The sequence below is a fragment of the Semicossyphus pulcher genome, unplaced genomic scaffold, assembly GCF_022749685.1.
Source record: "Semicossyphus pulcher isolate SPU_LCO1_2020_fin unplaced genomic scaffold, fSemPul1.0.p SCAF_1, whole genome shotgun sequence".
Taxonomy (NCBI): domain Eukaryota; kingdom Metazoa; phylum Chordata; class Actinopteri; order Labriformes; family Labridae; genus Semicossyphus; species Semicossyphus pulcher.
Window position 1 is genome coordinate 23,840,070 of NW_027211603.1, and position 12,532 is coordinate 23,852,601.

General features: G+C 40.2%; 1 protein-coding gene across 3 annotated transcripts; it reads left to right on the top strand.

The window, feature by feature from the left end:
- Positions 1–2,173: 2,173 nt before the first annotated feature.
- On the top strand, positions 2,174–11,489 carry eva1a (eva-1 homolog A (C. elegans)). Of its 3 annotated transcripts, none has more exons than XM_069663672.1 (4): positions 2,174–2,232; positions 8,216–8,389; positions 9,970–10,326; positions 10,871–11,489. In XM_069663672.1, the coding sequence occupies exons 2-4, from the start codon at positions 8,287–8,289 to the stop codon at positions 10,981–10,983; spliced, it is 573 nt and encodes a 190-aa protein (XP_069519773.1). In that variant the 5' UTR covers positions 2,174–2,232; positions 8,216–8,286; the 3' UTR covers positions 10,984–11,489. The 3 variants fall into 3 exon arrangements, with proteins under 3 accessions (XP_069519773.1, XP_069519788.1, XP_069519781.1); XM_069663687.1 differs by lacking the exon at positions 2,174–2,232 and having other exon boundaries at positions 8,312–8,389; positions 9,970–10,101; positions 10,204–10,326; XM_069663680.1 differs by lacking the exon at positions 2,174–2,232 and having other exon boundaries at positions 8,312–8,389; positions 9,970–10,086; positions 10,177–10,326.
- Positions 11,490–12,532: the final 1,043 nt, after the last annotated feature.

A 12,532-nucleotide genomic window follows, 5' to 3' on the forward strand; every position in this document is an offset into this window, starting at 1 on the left:
TTGAGTGCAGACTGAATATCTCAACATCTGTTAGATGGATTGGCACAAAGTTTTATCTTGACATTCATGGTCCCCTGAGGATAAATGCTACTAAAATCAGGCTTGCATTGGTTGGCATCAACCAATAGCTAGCTTACATTACTGTTAGCTTAGATTTTAGGCCTTAACTTTCCTATCATGTTACAATGTTACAATTTCATTTAGCAGATGCTTTCATCCCAAGTGACGTACATCTGAGAGTTAGCACACCACAAGCAAGGATCTAGAGGAGGAGGGAACAACTTGTGTAAGTGCTAATCTTGTTAGCTAGAAAGTTGTCTTAGCTAATAGCTGTTGTCTAACAGTAGCTATGTCAAATATGTTTTTTTTTACTTGTAACTTGGCCCCATGTCCCTCCAAAAATTAACTATCCATTGTCATAGCAATTGCTGATCAATTGTAAAGCGGTATAATTGTTCATCGAAGTTTATTTGTTTCTCTACGGTAACAAGATTTGCAAACCTTGGCGCTGTAAGAACATTTTAGCGTCCTACCCTAAGCGGGACATCAGAGGAAAATGCCCGCCCTGTGAATATGATAAATGAGTCAATGATTTCGGGTGCCGCCTACCAGTGTTAGCATTTAGCTCAAACCTCCATTGTGTTTAAGTAAAGGTGCCAGCAGGGCTGTAGGCTCTTAAATTTGTTCATCTACAGCACAGGAATCAGAATTTTGTTGCCTAGATTTTCTAGTGTTGTGTTGCGGGGCTAAAAGCAGTTATAAATAGTCTACCTACGAACAAAGTTTGATTTGTTTAAGTTTTAAGGACACCTTTGCAAGGTTTTTAACATACCTGTTGTGAGCTTTTGCCCTAGATACCTCTGTCAGAACCAGACCAGACGCAGGAGGTTTTCAGGCTTTTCCTGTTGCATAATCAGCGCAAAAATAACCTGCCTAGATGGCAGGTAAGCTGATAAATATTTTATAAATGCTATCAGATATAAAGTGAAGTTTAGAAATTGTTGAGTTAGCTCTCAAACACCATTCCCAAACTTCCATCAAAGTCAGTGAAGCACACACGCACACCCAGGCTCACACACATGCAAACACGCTTCCAAGAAACAAACAGCAGCAGTAGACTCGCTATCATCAGTCTGAGTGACAGCATACCATAAGAAGGTGAATTCCCCGACATGGCTTAATGAAATCCCCAGTCTCATAACACAATACTCCGTCTATCCAGCTCAGATTCATTGACATTCATTGTCCCCTCTGCCTGCTCATCCACACATGTAAATACACAGCACAGCTTCACTAGTGTCTGGTGATTTCATTCCTATTTCTTTCTGTGTATTAAAAATAATAAACCTATTATGTCGCTCTTTAATTTGATTTGTTATAAATGTACACAGAGGTTAGATTAGACGTTACAAGTTTTTTTTAGCATTACATGTTAAATGTATTTCCACATGTGAATAGTACACTCAGTTTGTTTTTCTGTCACTGTCCCTCCCTCTCTCCTTTATTCTCCTCTCTCTCCTCCCACTGTAGAAAGAAAGAGAGAAAAACCAGGAAGGCAAAGGCGTTTACAACTATGTGCGTGTGTGTGACTGAGTGTGTGCTCTTGTTAGAGTGTGTGTGACTAAGAGAGGGAGACACAGAGGCAGAGAGAGAGAAGGGGATGCAGACGTTCAGAGGAGAGAGAAGAGGGGGATTTGGCCGACCTGTCCGGGTCTTTCATGTCACATCTCTGCCCTGAGGAACACCTGACCTCTGTCTGTCTGTGTGGAAAATAACCTGGGAAAATGGAATATAACAGAAAACTCCTCTCTGTGAAACAGTCGGAGCAACACCTTTGCTGCTGCTCCTGCACGACAGAAAGAAGGGGGACTGAAGGGAAGAATGAATGAAACATTTCATTTTTACCTACTTGAGAAAGTGAAGAGGAGGGAGAGGCTTGTATACGTGGGCCTCGCTGACAACTGGAGGAGGACCCAGAAGATTTACACATATAATTATACAGTTTTATTTGAGGGAAAGGCAAAGAGCAGGGAGGAGATAATAGGAGAGGAGATGAGAGCAAAAGGGGAGGAGAGAGTAGAGAGCAGGGAGTGAAGGAGGACAGAGCGGCGAAAGGAGAGGACCAGAGCAGAGAGGAGGAGAAGGGAAGAAGAGGAGGCAAGACAGGAGGAGAGGGGAGGAGAGAGGAGAGGAGGAAAACCACTCCAGATGGGATCCCAGCGTTAATGAAATGTAAGTGTAAACAGTGTGTTTGCATGAGGTCAGAATTGCACTTGATGCTGCTGCTGATGTGATAGTTGTTGTTGATGATGATGTGGAGTGTAGTTACTTAATCCTCCTCAACACGTTACTTTCTTATCTTCTGTCTTTTCTTATTCTCTCAGTCTGCTCTTTCATTTCGTCTCATTCTGTGTACATGCTGTGTCTCCATCTCTACTCGCTCTCCTCAGGTCATGTTAGATAGTAACGGTGCAACAGCAACTGAAAGGCCAGTGTCACGTTGCATTAGCTTTACACGCACGCTGAGGGAAAATACGCTCAGAGTGTGATGAGTGCGTGTGGACCATGTCTGCAAAGAGAATCTCCTGTGTATCTCCTCTGTTTGTGTGTTGTTATACAGCATGAGCTAAGCTGAGATAGGCAAGGGAACCATATTGTCCTCTTAACCTCACCTCAGAAAAACAAGGAGCTACTGTGCCTCACAGCAATTTGGTCAGACAGCAGACAAGTAGGAAGAGTGAGAGGAAGATTCGTATCTATAAGACAGAGGGATGGGAAAGTAATTTGCACTCACTGTTAGCATGTTGGATCAAGATGTGTAGCAAAAGTTGGCTTGAGCCACATGAGCTCCGTGAATGTGAAGTTATTCTTCTTTTCCAGCCGTCTGAATGGCCCTGATGAATCCAGTGCTTCGTGTAGTTCAAAACATAGTTAAAAGAATAATTTGACATTTTGGAAAATCTGCTTATTTGGTTTCTTGCCAAGAGTAAAATGAGAGGACTAATGCCACGGTTATACCTGTTACTTAAATGAAGTTACACTCAGCAGCTTAGTTAGCATAGCATAGCATAAAGACTTGGAACTAGCCTGGCTCTGACTTAAGGTAAAATATCCACCTAGTAAACATTATGCAGTCTTACACAAAGAGCCCACAAGCTACAACATCTTCAACAATTAGCGTTGTCTTTTTGAGTTGAAAATTAGCAATTAGCTTCATATGAACATTATGAAATTCATGAATAGTTTATTTCAGGTATTTTGTATTTGACTACATTAGTTTTAGCTAGGTGTTGCTAATCCACTAGCAACTCATAGGAAGTTATAGTCAGGATGATTTATTGGCCCGGACCAGTTGCTTGGTTTGCAGCAGAGAGACTACAACATATAACGCTGCCTGCTAAGCTAGCACATGACCTCTGTGAAAAACACACAGAATTGTCTTTTATACATGCTAGTTCTTGTAGAAAAATTAAACAAGAAATATGCGTATATATTACTGTGCTTTATTAGGGTTGTCTGTTTTCTGTCTTTTTGCTATGCTAAGATAAGTTAAGCTTAAATGTTAGCTTAAACGTTAGCCTAGTGAACAGACACCAAAGAGATACTCATTTTGTTATCTAGATAGATAGATAGATGGATAGATGGTGTGACTGTCTGTAATGAGCTGGCTGCAGGCCAAATGTCTCATATTAATGTCCTAACACGACTGTGATGTTCAGCCATCTGATAGTAAATTATGACAGGAGTCTCCACTACATTTACCTGACCTGACACTGATCTCTGATTTATTCTTATCATGTGAGAACACATGATAAGAATGATGAATATTGTATAGATGAAATCACCTCATGAGACAAAAGGAAAAGAGCAGCTATTTAAAAAAATGAAAGCAATAATCATGAAAAGCTATTAATAGGCCTATACTAAACTATGAATTATCTGAGACGACATGCTGACATGCTTTTTGCTGAAACCAACAGTAACCCAAATTGTCAACCCAAAAAAAGGCAGAAAGCGAGAGAGCAGGAGGAGAAGGGCAGCCCCGTCCTGCAGGATTCACACACAACAGCACAAAGCGACCCTGACAGTCGGTGGATTCAGAATAGCTTGGAGGTTGGGTTATGTTTGCTCGTGTTATGTTGCACTGAAGTGTCACACAGCTTGTTGTCGCGGTGTTTCCTCTTGCACTCTCACTGTTGATGCATCGCTCTAACGATTGCTTTGTTAGTTTTTGTAACATAATTTGCAGCCCGAGGTGTGTTTTTACGCTAATGAGCATGTGAGGAGGAGACAAAAATGCATTTTACTGGGTGCCCAATTTCAGGAAGTGCAGAGCTGTTTGTCAGTGTGATCGCAGTTTGAACAGGTCAGGAGTGATGCACTTTCTGTGACAGAGTTTTTACAGCAGGAAATGTCCTCAACAATTAGGCCAGTTTGATCGCCTCTAAAAGCATCATCCATTTTTTATCTGTCCAAGGTAAAACTTTAAACTTTTAAGCCTTGTCCTCACTACTTCACTGCGTCGTGCAGGTTTTTTCTTCTTCATACTTCTGCACAGTTTTAGCCCTGAGGCATAAAGATGTTTTCAAGATTGTGTGTTCATGGTACAGTTGTTCACAGTTGTTTGTTGTGAATTCTGGTCTGTCTTTATGAGGTAATTAGGCCTGTTTTCAATCATTAATAAAGGGTGTAATGGGGGGAAAGCTCATAAACAGCCAGTGTGAACACATTTGCGTGTTATTGAGACGTGTTTAAAGTTGTCAGCTGGGAAATCACAACACATTCAGGAAATTAAAAACGTGTGAAAAGAAAAAATCAGGGCCCTGATTACCCTGCTCCACTCTGCCTGTACTTTCATTACAGGATTAGCATCATGCTACAGAGCTTAATTTTATTTTGAAGGGGAGATTTTAGAGATTGGGACGTGAATATTATGAAACATTACAGAGGAGAGTCGGCAATACAAGTGCTGCCAAGGGCCTTCACCAAATCTCTGTGTAATCATTGAGCCTTGCTTTGAGCACAGATTTATAATATCACTCATGTGCGCAGATATGGCTCAACTCAAGTGTTACGAATCTGGAGATATAATAATTGGACACAGATTGTAGTTTATATGTGACAGTGTTGAAGGTTTGCAGGATTTGAGTGTCAGTGAGTGTCACTATCCACTGCAGGAGGAGGGAGACATCAACAGCTGGATGAGCTGATGCAGACAGGTTTATTCCTGGAGCAGAATAACTCAGTCCAAACATATCCACATGAACACAGCATTAGATACACTGTATGTCCTAATAAACATGCAGAGCCTCAGTGCTCTGAGTCACCTGATATCACTCCACATAGTGCAGGAAAAGCTGAGATCAAAGCGCATCAAACAATCTATAGTTCATGTCAGTTTCAGACCTTTTCGACACTGTTTGCCTACATTACAGAGCAAATACACATTTTTAACCCTCCCAAAACCTAAAAAGTATTGAACAAGTAAAAAGAATATCTAACAAACATGCAACCCAAGCATTCATGCAATATTCCTTAATTTTTTTATAACATATAATTTTATATAATGTTTTACATAAAATACCCCTCTCTATTTTGTATGTGATATGTCTTTATGTCTGGTGTAATTTTGGACTGTCTTTCACTTATGTTTTGTGTGAACTGAATGAAGCTGGATGAAGCAATATGTGTCAAGGCCAAATTTACCCTCTGGGACAAAAACGTATAACTTATCTTGACTTCATGTCGCATTGTTCATCTAGGTTTATCGTTTGTAAAGGTCCTGGACCGATAGTTTAGGCCGTTTATTATACTGAGTTATAGGATAACAAAAACTCCTTTAAACATGATGTACTTTTTGTAACTTTTTATGTACTTGTTTTTAACCTTTGTTATATACTTTTTTTTTTTTGCTATTGTTTGACTTTTAGTTTTACCTTTTTAGATGATGTACGTCTTTTTTACTTGTTTTTTTTTACCTGATGTACTTCATTAACCTTTTTTTACGTGATGTACTTCTTTGACCTTTTTTTACATTAGGCTATGTATTTTTTTTTTTATCTTTCATACTTTTTTAAAATGTATTTTTACCTTTCTTACATGATGTACTTTTTTAACATAATGTAAAGGGGGTAAAAAAAAAAGTGTGAGGTGTAAAAAAAAAAGTACATAATGTACTTTATAAACTTTTTCGACCTTTTTTTTTTTTTTTTACATAAGGTACTGTTTTCACTTTTTTTTAACCCCCTTTTACATGATGTTTTTTTTTTTTTTACTTTTTTACATCCTTTTTTAAAAAGTTTTTTTACATGATGTTTTTTTTTTGCACACTCACTCAGGCAGGTGTTCCATAAGATAAAAACATGATCACATGTCTTCCATTAAAGTCTCCTAGAGGAGCCCTTAGCTAACCAGATCAGGTTAGATAAAAGTAAAGAATAAAAGCAGACACAGTGGAGTCTCCTCTCGTTCTCTTTATTCTTTATTTGGATCCTCATTAGCCTGCACAGAATGGTCTCTAGTCTTCCTGGGGTCCACACAAAAACATTAACATAAAACACTTTAAAATCAAACCGTGTTGATAAAACATGAATAGATGCAACAAACCAAATTAAACCTGAGAACGGAGTGAAAATGGCTCCACACAGAAACATCAGTGGCCTGTAAACAAAGCAAAACAATATGATGTGGGGAGCATATTCCAAGCAGACATTGCTCTATAGAAAACAGTTCTCATCATACAATTTGTTCTGCTCATCTTGATTCTCTCCAAACCCTCCCTTTCTTTCAGAGGAGGAAGGAGCCTCCTGGATCCTCTCCAGGGATTCCCTTTTGTTAAGATCTCTCTCCCTAGCATCAGACAGTCTGGACCTGTCTGATTAAATAATTAAAGATACAGACATTTAGTATCAAAGCCATAAATAAGCTACTCATCCCGAGTGTGTGTGGGGGACTTCCAGCTGTCTGTGTGTGGGGCTACATGTCGAGACACAATACTGTATAGAACTATTTTTCTCCATCTCTACTCTACATTTAACTTCACTGCTACAAATGATGCGGTATGTGGCCCCAGCTGATACTGAAACAAGAACATAACACGTCCAGACCCCGAGGCAAGAACAGGACAATAGGGCTAAAAATATCTATGTTCATAATTTAATGGTGACTTTACAAATAGATTTTCTTAAACTGAATAATAATAGACACACGCTCTCTCTTGATTAAATATGTAAGAGCACTTATCTTCATCAGATTAAATGCAAAGTATCTTTTCTTTTTTAATCCACAAGAGGAATTTACATTTACTCAGCATCAAGACACCAGCTTGTCTGTGACAGCAAATCCTGAATATATCTGTGTGTGTGTGTGTGTGTGTGTGTGTGTGTGTGTGTCCATCAGCAAGGTCAGCTTCATCTTGATCTAAGTGAATCTATTTACCACCCACAAAGAACAAGAGTTGGCTGATGGCTGTTTGTTGCCCCCTAGTGGCTTCTGATAAAAACACAGCTGTTTACAGTCTGTAGGACTGTGTTTTACTTGTATCATGTGATGAAGCGATAAGGTAATACTGAATATTAATGTTGTTATTAAGCTAGCAAAGAAAATGTTTTCCGTTCACCTTCTGTGTCAGACTTAACTGCTCCTTTTGCAGTCTTGATTGTTACAGAAACTTGGTTCACTTGGTGTCATTTTCCTCTGCGTAGGCGGTGTTTTTTTTTCTTCTGCAAAAACAGTTTCATACATAAAGTATGTGTCTATGGATGTGAATACTAAATTACTATTTGCATGTTCTTTAATCTGGATATTGGCATGTGAGCTAGTTGTTTGTCTAAGGTATGCATGCCTTTTCTTATAAACCCTGCAGGCCAACAGTTCAGGAATGTTTATAGTGAGTGGGAGGTGAGAAGTGATGTGTAGATGAAGTGTTAAACTTTATAAAGTACTCTATAATTAACTTATTTTGTCTCCATATAAAACGTGTGTCAGCTATCAATAAAGACCAAAGCTTGGTTATGCATTCTTAGAAGAGTGTATTTCCGAAAGCACACTTCATTATTGCAACATGAGTCTAGAAACGTTAACAGTGAGCAAGACTGGTTCCCATATGACTCTGACTGAGAGTCCAAAATCCAAAATCAAATCATTCTCAATCATTTTTCCTCTCTCTCCCTCTCCCCCATCTCCTCTTCTTTCACCCCTAAAACCTGTAATCCAGGGGGAGTCATGAGGTATGACCCTTGCTGACATCTGCAGGACAACAAAATAAGCTGAACTCACGGTGAAATCATGAGCACTCCAACGACAGGAAGCCCAAATATGGAGGTGGAGGTGGGCTCCCAGCAGATGGCAATGATCAGCAACATACTGGCAGCTTACACCTTCATAGCAGGTAGGTACAATCGTAAAAATGTTCCATCTGTGACTGTATGGGATCACGTTGAAGTCGTCATTATATTAAGAGTTATTTCTAAGCTGATGCCACTATTAGAAATGCCCACTATATTGCTTAAGTGCCTGGCCTACTTTCCAATCTGAAATCGGCAAGGTAATGTACCAAACCAAGACCACAATTTATTAGCCGCTAAAAAAAATCAACTTATTCCTTTAGTTTTTTTAACACAGTAGTAGCCCACACAGCAATTGTAAATAATATGGCTTCCACTCACATTTACTGTTTTATGAAAGCAAAGACAAACTGGTTTCAGGTTTTATATTATCAAGTGACTATGGTACAACAACAGTGCAGTGTTAGCTGACAGTGTAATGCAAGTCAAAGCAAAGCTAGCTAAATGTTAGTGATCAGTTTTCCAAACCATTTTTGAGACTGTATTTTTTAAAGCTTGTTACCATGTCAGAATTCCTTCAGTGTACTGCGCAAGGACATATAACAATGATAGCAATCACATAACATTCATACAGCTTTAAGCTGTATAGTAGAGCAGGAACCATTTTCTGTCAGCAAGGAAAATCAAGAGATAGAACTGTGACTAGTGGAGCCAACCGTAGACGTATGGTTATCTGGGACGAATGCGCCCGCAAGTCCTTTTTATCACCATTAGGTGCTGCTAAAGAGAATGAAACTGAGAATTTAGAGATTATGTATTTAACGCACTGCTCTCGGAGGGTTACTTGAAATTAGTCAATATTCAATTCTAGGTGTCGGAATGAGGAAAAAAATGTATCATGACATCTGTGATAATACTCTTTTGTGTGCCAAACACACCAGAGTGTTGTTCACAGGAGAATTGTTCTGCTCTGAGGACCCATGGATTTTAACAAGGACCCATTTGGGGCCTTGGCCAGCACTTTGTGTACCAGGTCTTCCAAGGACTCGCGTTGATCCCTGTTAAATACAGTTTAACCAATGCTTACTTGAATCATTTTTGTTATGATAATAATTCATAATTATAATTGGTAATGATATGAATTTAAATCCAATGATGTTATAAACAAGCAGGTAGCAGAGTAGCTACAGGAAAATTTGCTTCTGGTGCCATGGTGGTACAGTGATGAACGCTGTTTCCTCGAGGCAAGGTTACTGGTTCGAACCCAGTTTGGCTCCCTATACGTGCATGGCTTCTCCCTGGGTAGTCTTCCTCCCACAGTCTAAAGCTCATTAGATTTATTGGTGACTGTAACACTGCTGTAGATGTGAATGTGAGTGAGTTGTTGTCTGACTCCATTTCCATATGTGGCCTGAGTGATCAGATCTGAATGCGTCCTCAATCCATCCTGGGTGTGTTCACACCTGTACTGTAGGCTGTCCACTTGTGATCTGATCACGGAAATCACATGTTAATACCCAATGTGAACAGGGTCTATGGGTGTACCCTGTCTCTCAGCCTGGCTCCAGTCCCTCCTCAGCCTTAGTTAGGATAGCACATTGTTAAATAGCACAATGCTATTTAACAATGTAAGATTTTAATCTATAGAAAACTTCTCATTATTTCCTTAATCTCCTCCACTCAGACCAGCCCGAGAGGACAGCTCTGGTGTTTCTGGGCGGTGTGTGTGTCGGCCTTCTCGTCACGCTCTGCGCCATCGTCTTCCAGATTCACTGTCGAGCTGATTGTCACTATGGGAACAGTAAACACGCTCACCGTCGCCACAGGCACAGGCATCATCACCGCCGTCATCACAACTGTCCGCACCATCAGCCCATTGAAAGTAACCCAGACAGCATGGCGGTGGTGACCGCTGGAGGGGCGGGGCCAACTGGGGACAGCGAATCAGAGGACTGGGATGAGACCTCTGACTTGTCGGCACGGAGACGGAGACGCTTTGAGAGAGCTCTGCTGCATGCGACCATGTTTACATCTGCCGAGGGTAGCTCTCTCTCACACACATTGTATAAAGGCCTATTACAAATATGAAGACCCTGATCCATATAAGCAGCTGATAAAATCTAGTTACTTCAAATATCAACATTTGGTCACCAAAAGCTATAAAAGTAAGATGTGATAAGATGAACTGTTTATCAACTACTGAAATGTATTAGAATATTATATCTCTACAAGCACCACCTTTAAATCTATCAGTACTTTTTTATTTATGTACCACCTAATGTTTTTGAAACGATGACATGGACTCATTGGGACATGCTGTTTTAAAGAATAGGCATGTGGACAAATTGATGCCAAAGTCAGAGGCATCAACATGTACATCTTATTATCTTTCAGTACACATTTATACACACTCCCTCACAGACCGTTATCTGTCTGAGCTCTACTGTCACACATACACGGCCATTCTTTAAAATAGAAAGCGTCCTTCATTAGTGATGTCATCTTTGATGGTGATGTGAATGGACAGTGCATGGGCATGATTTAACTGTCTTTGTTTGTATGTGTGTGTACGTGTGCTTTGACAGAGCTGGACCGGGCCCAGCGGCTAGAGGAGCGTGAGAGGATTCTCCGAGAGATCTGGATGAACGGACAGCCAGACATCAGCACAGTCACTCAGAGCCTCAACAGATATTACTGACAGATAAACAAACAGGGTGATAGTCAGGGGGACATGAAGAGGAATACAGTACAGAGGTGAACAAATTATACAAAAAAAACACCAGCTTGTGCTTTGTGCACTGCTCCAGGTCAGGCCTCCAACACAGGAGGATACTGAAGAGTTACTGAGAACAGGACCTACAGAGCACAGACTGCAACAATTCTGGCGTGAAGAAGCTGCTGGTGAGAAACTGAACAAGGATTTTCTAACTTTAAAACTGGTGCTTTTGAGAAACATGGAGCTAGCACAGAAGAGAAACAAAATGAATTCTGGAGCATTTCTGCAACTCTTCACAAGTGAATCAATCAGAGGAGAAATCACACAGAACAATGAAAGACATTAGCCCTGTGCTAAGATGGATTTACACATATTGGTGCTTTTACTGCTGTAAAACAGCATCCTCAGATACAGTGAATGCACACCTTGTGGAGGAACACAGAATGGCTGTGTTTATTGATCAAATATGGATGCTACAACTTGACAGATCTGGTGTTGTTGCACATTAGGACAGCTAATCATGCTGCCTTGGTTTGCTTGGCTCATCTGGTGATGAGCTTAATGAATAAATCAATTTGTTTCTGTACATATAATTGAGTAAAGTCCTTCATTAAAATGAAATATGGTGACTCACATTTCTTCTCCTGTGTCTTTGGGAATATTGTACATGATGTTTATCATCCGCTGTGAGGATTTGTTGGGTAAAGAAAGCCCAAGTACAGCCCACAGTAGTCAAGGCAGCCTGGCAGGGGAGTTACAAACAGCATGAGTCAACAAGTTTGTTATTACTTTCACACTGGAATAACCTTTGGAAGTACTGTCTATATAATAGTATATAGCCAAATGAAGCTTCAGCCCTCAGCTCTGACTCAGTAACCCTGCAGGAAGCACAAAACATCACTTGGGAAGGTTCTGAGGATTTCCAGCAACAGCAGCTACAATAGTGACCCACAGTAAGTAACACTTACCAGTAATGTAAAGCATTGGCACAATCAAAGGGATGGCCTTTTGGTTTGCCCGTTATATCAATAGGGTGGTTTCTGGGAGAAAGCGAGCATTGTTTCTACTGTTATGGCCAAGAGGCTGTGTGAACTGTAGAACTTGTAATATGTCTGAATGGTCGATTATTGGAGTCAGACTCCTCCTGGTGTCCATACGGTGCTTCTTCTCCCCACAGCAGCCCTCGGCTTTTAGGAACACACCTCATTATTTACATATGAAATGAAAAAACAAGAACGTTTCCAATCAAATAATTAAGATTTGAATAAAAATACCAAAGTTAATATCGAGTGGATTAGTAATCCTGTAGGCATAATATTTACACGAATTTCTTTAATTAAATGATAATCAATGATAATCAAATAGCTCCCGGGTTGCAGCTTCCGTGTGTTTTCCAAACAGACAGCTGGAGTGCGCTTGAGGCTCCCGCTTCTGTACCAGACAGCTAAAGTACAGTTGCAGCTTCTGTGTGTTGTCCAGACACACAGCTAAAGTACAGTTGCAGCTCCTGTGTGTTTTCCAGAAACACAGC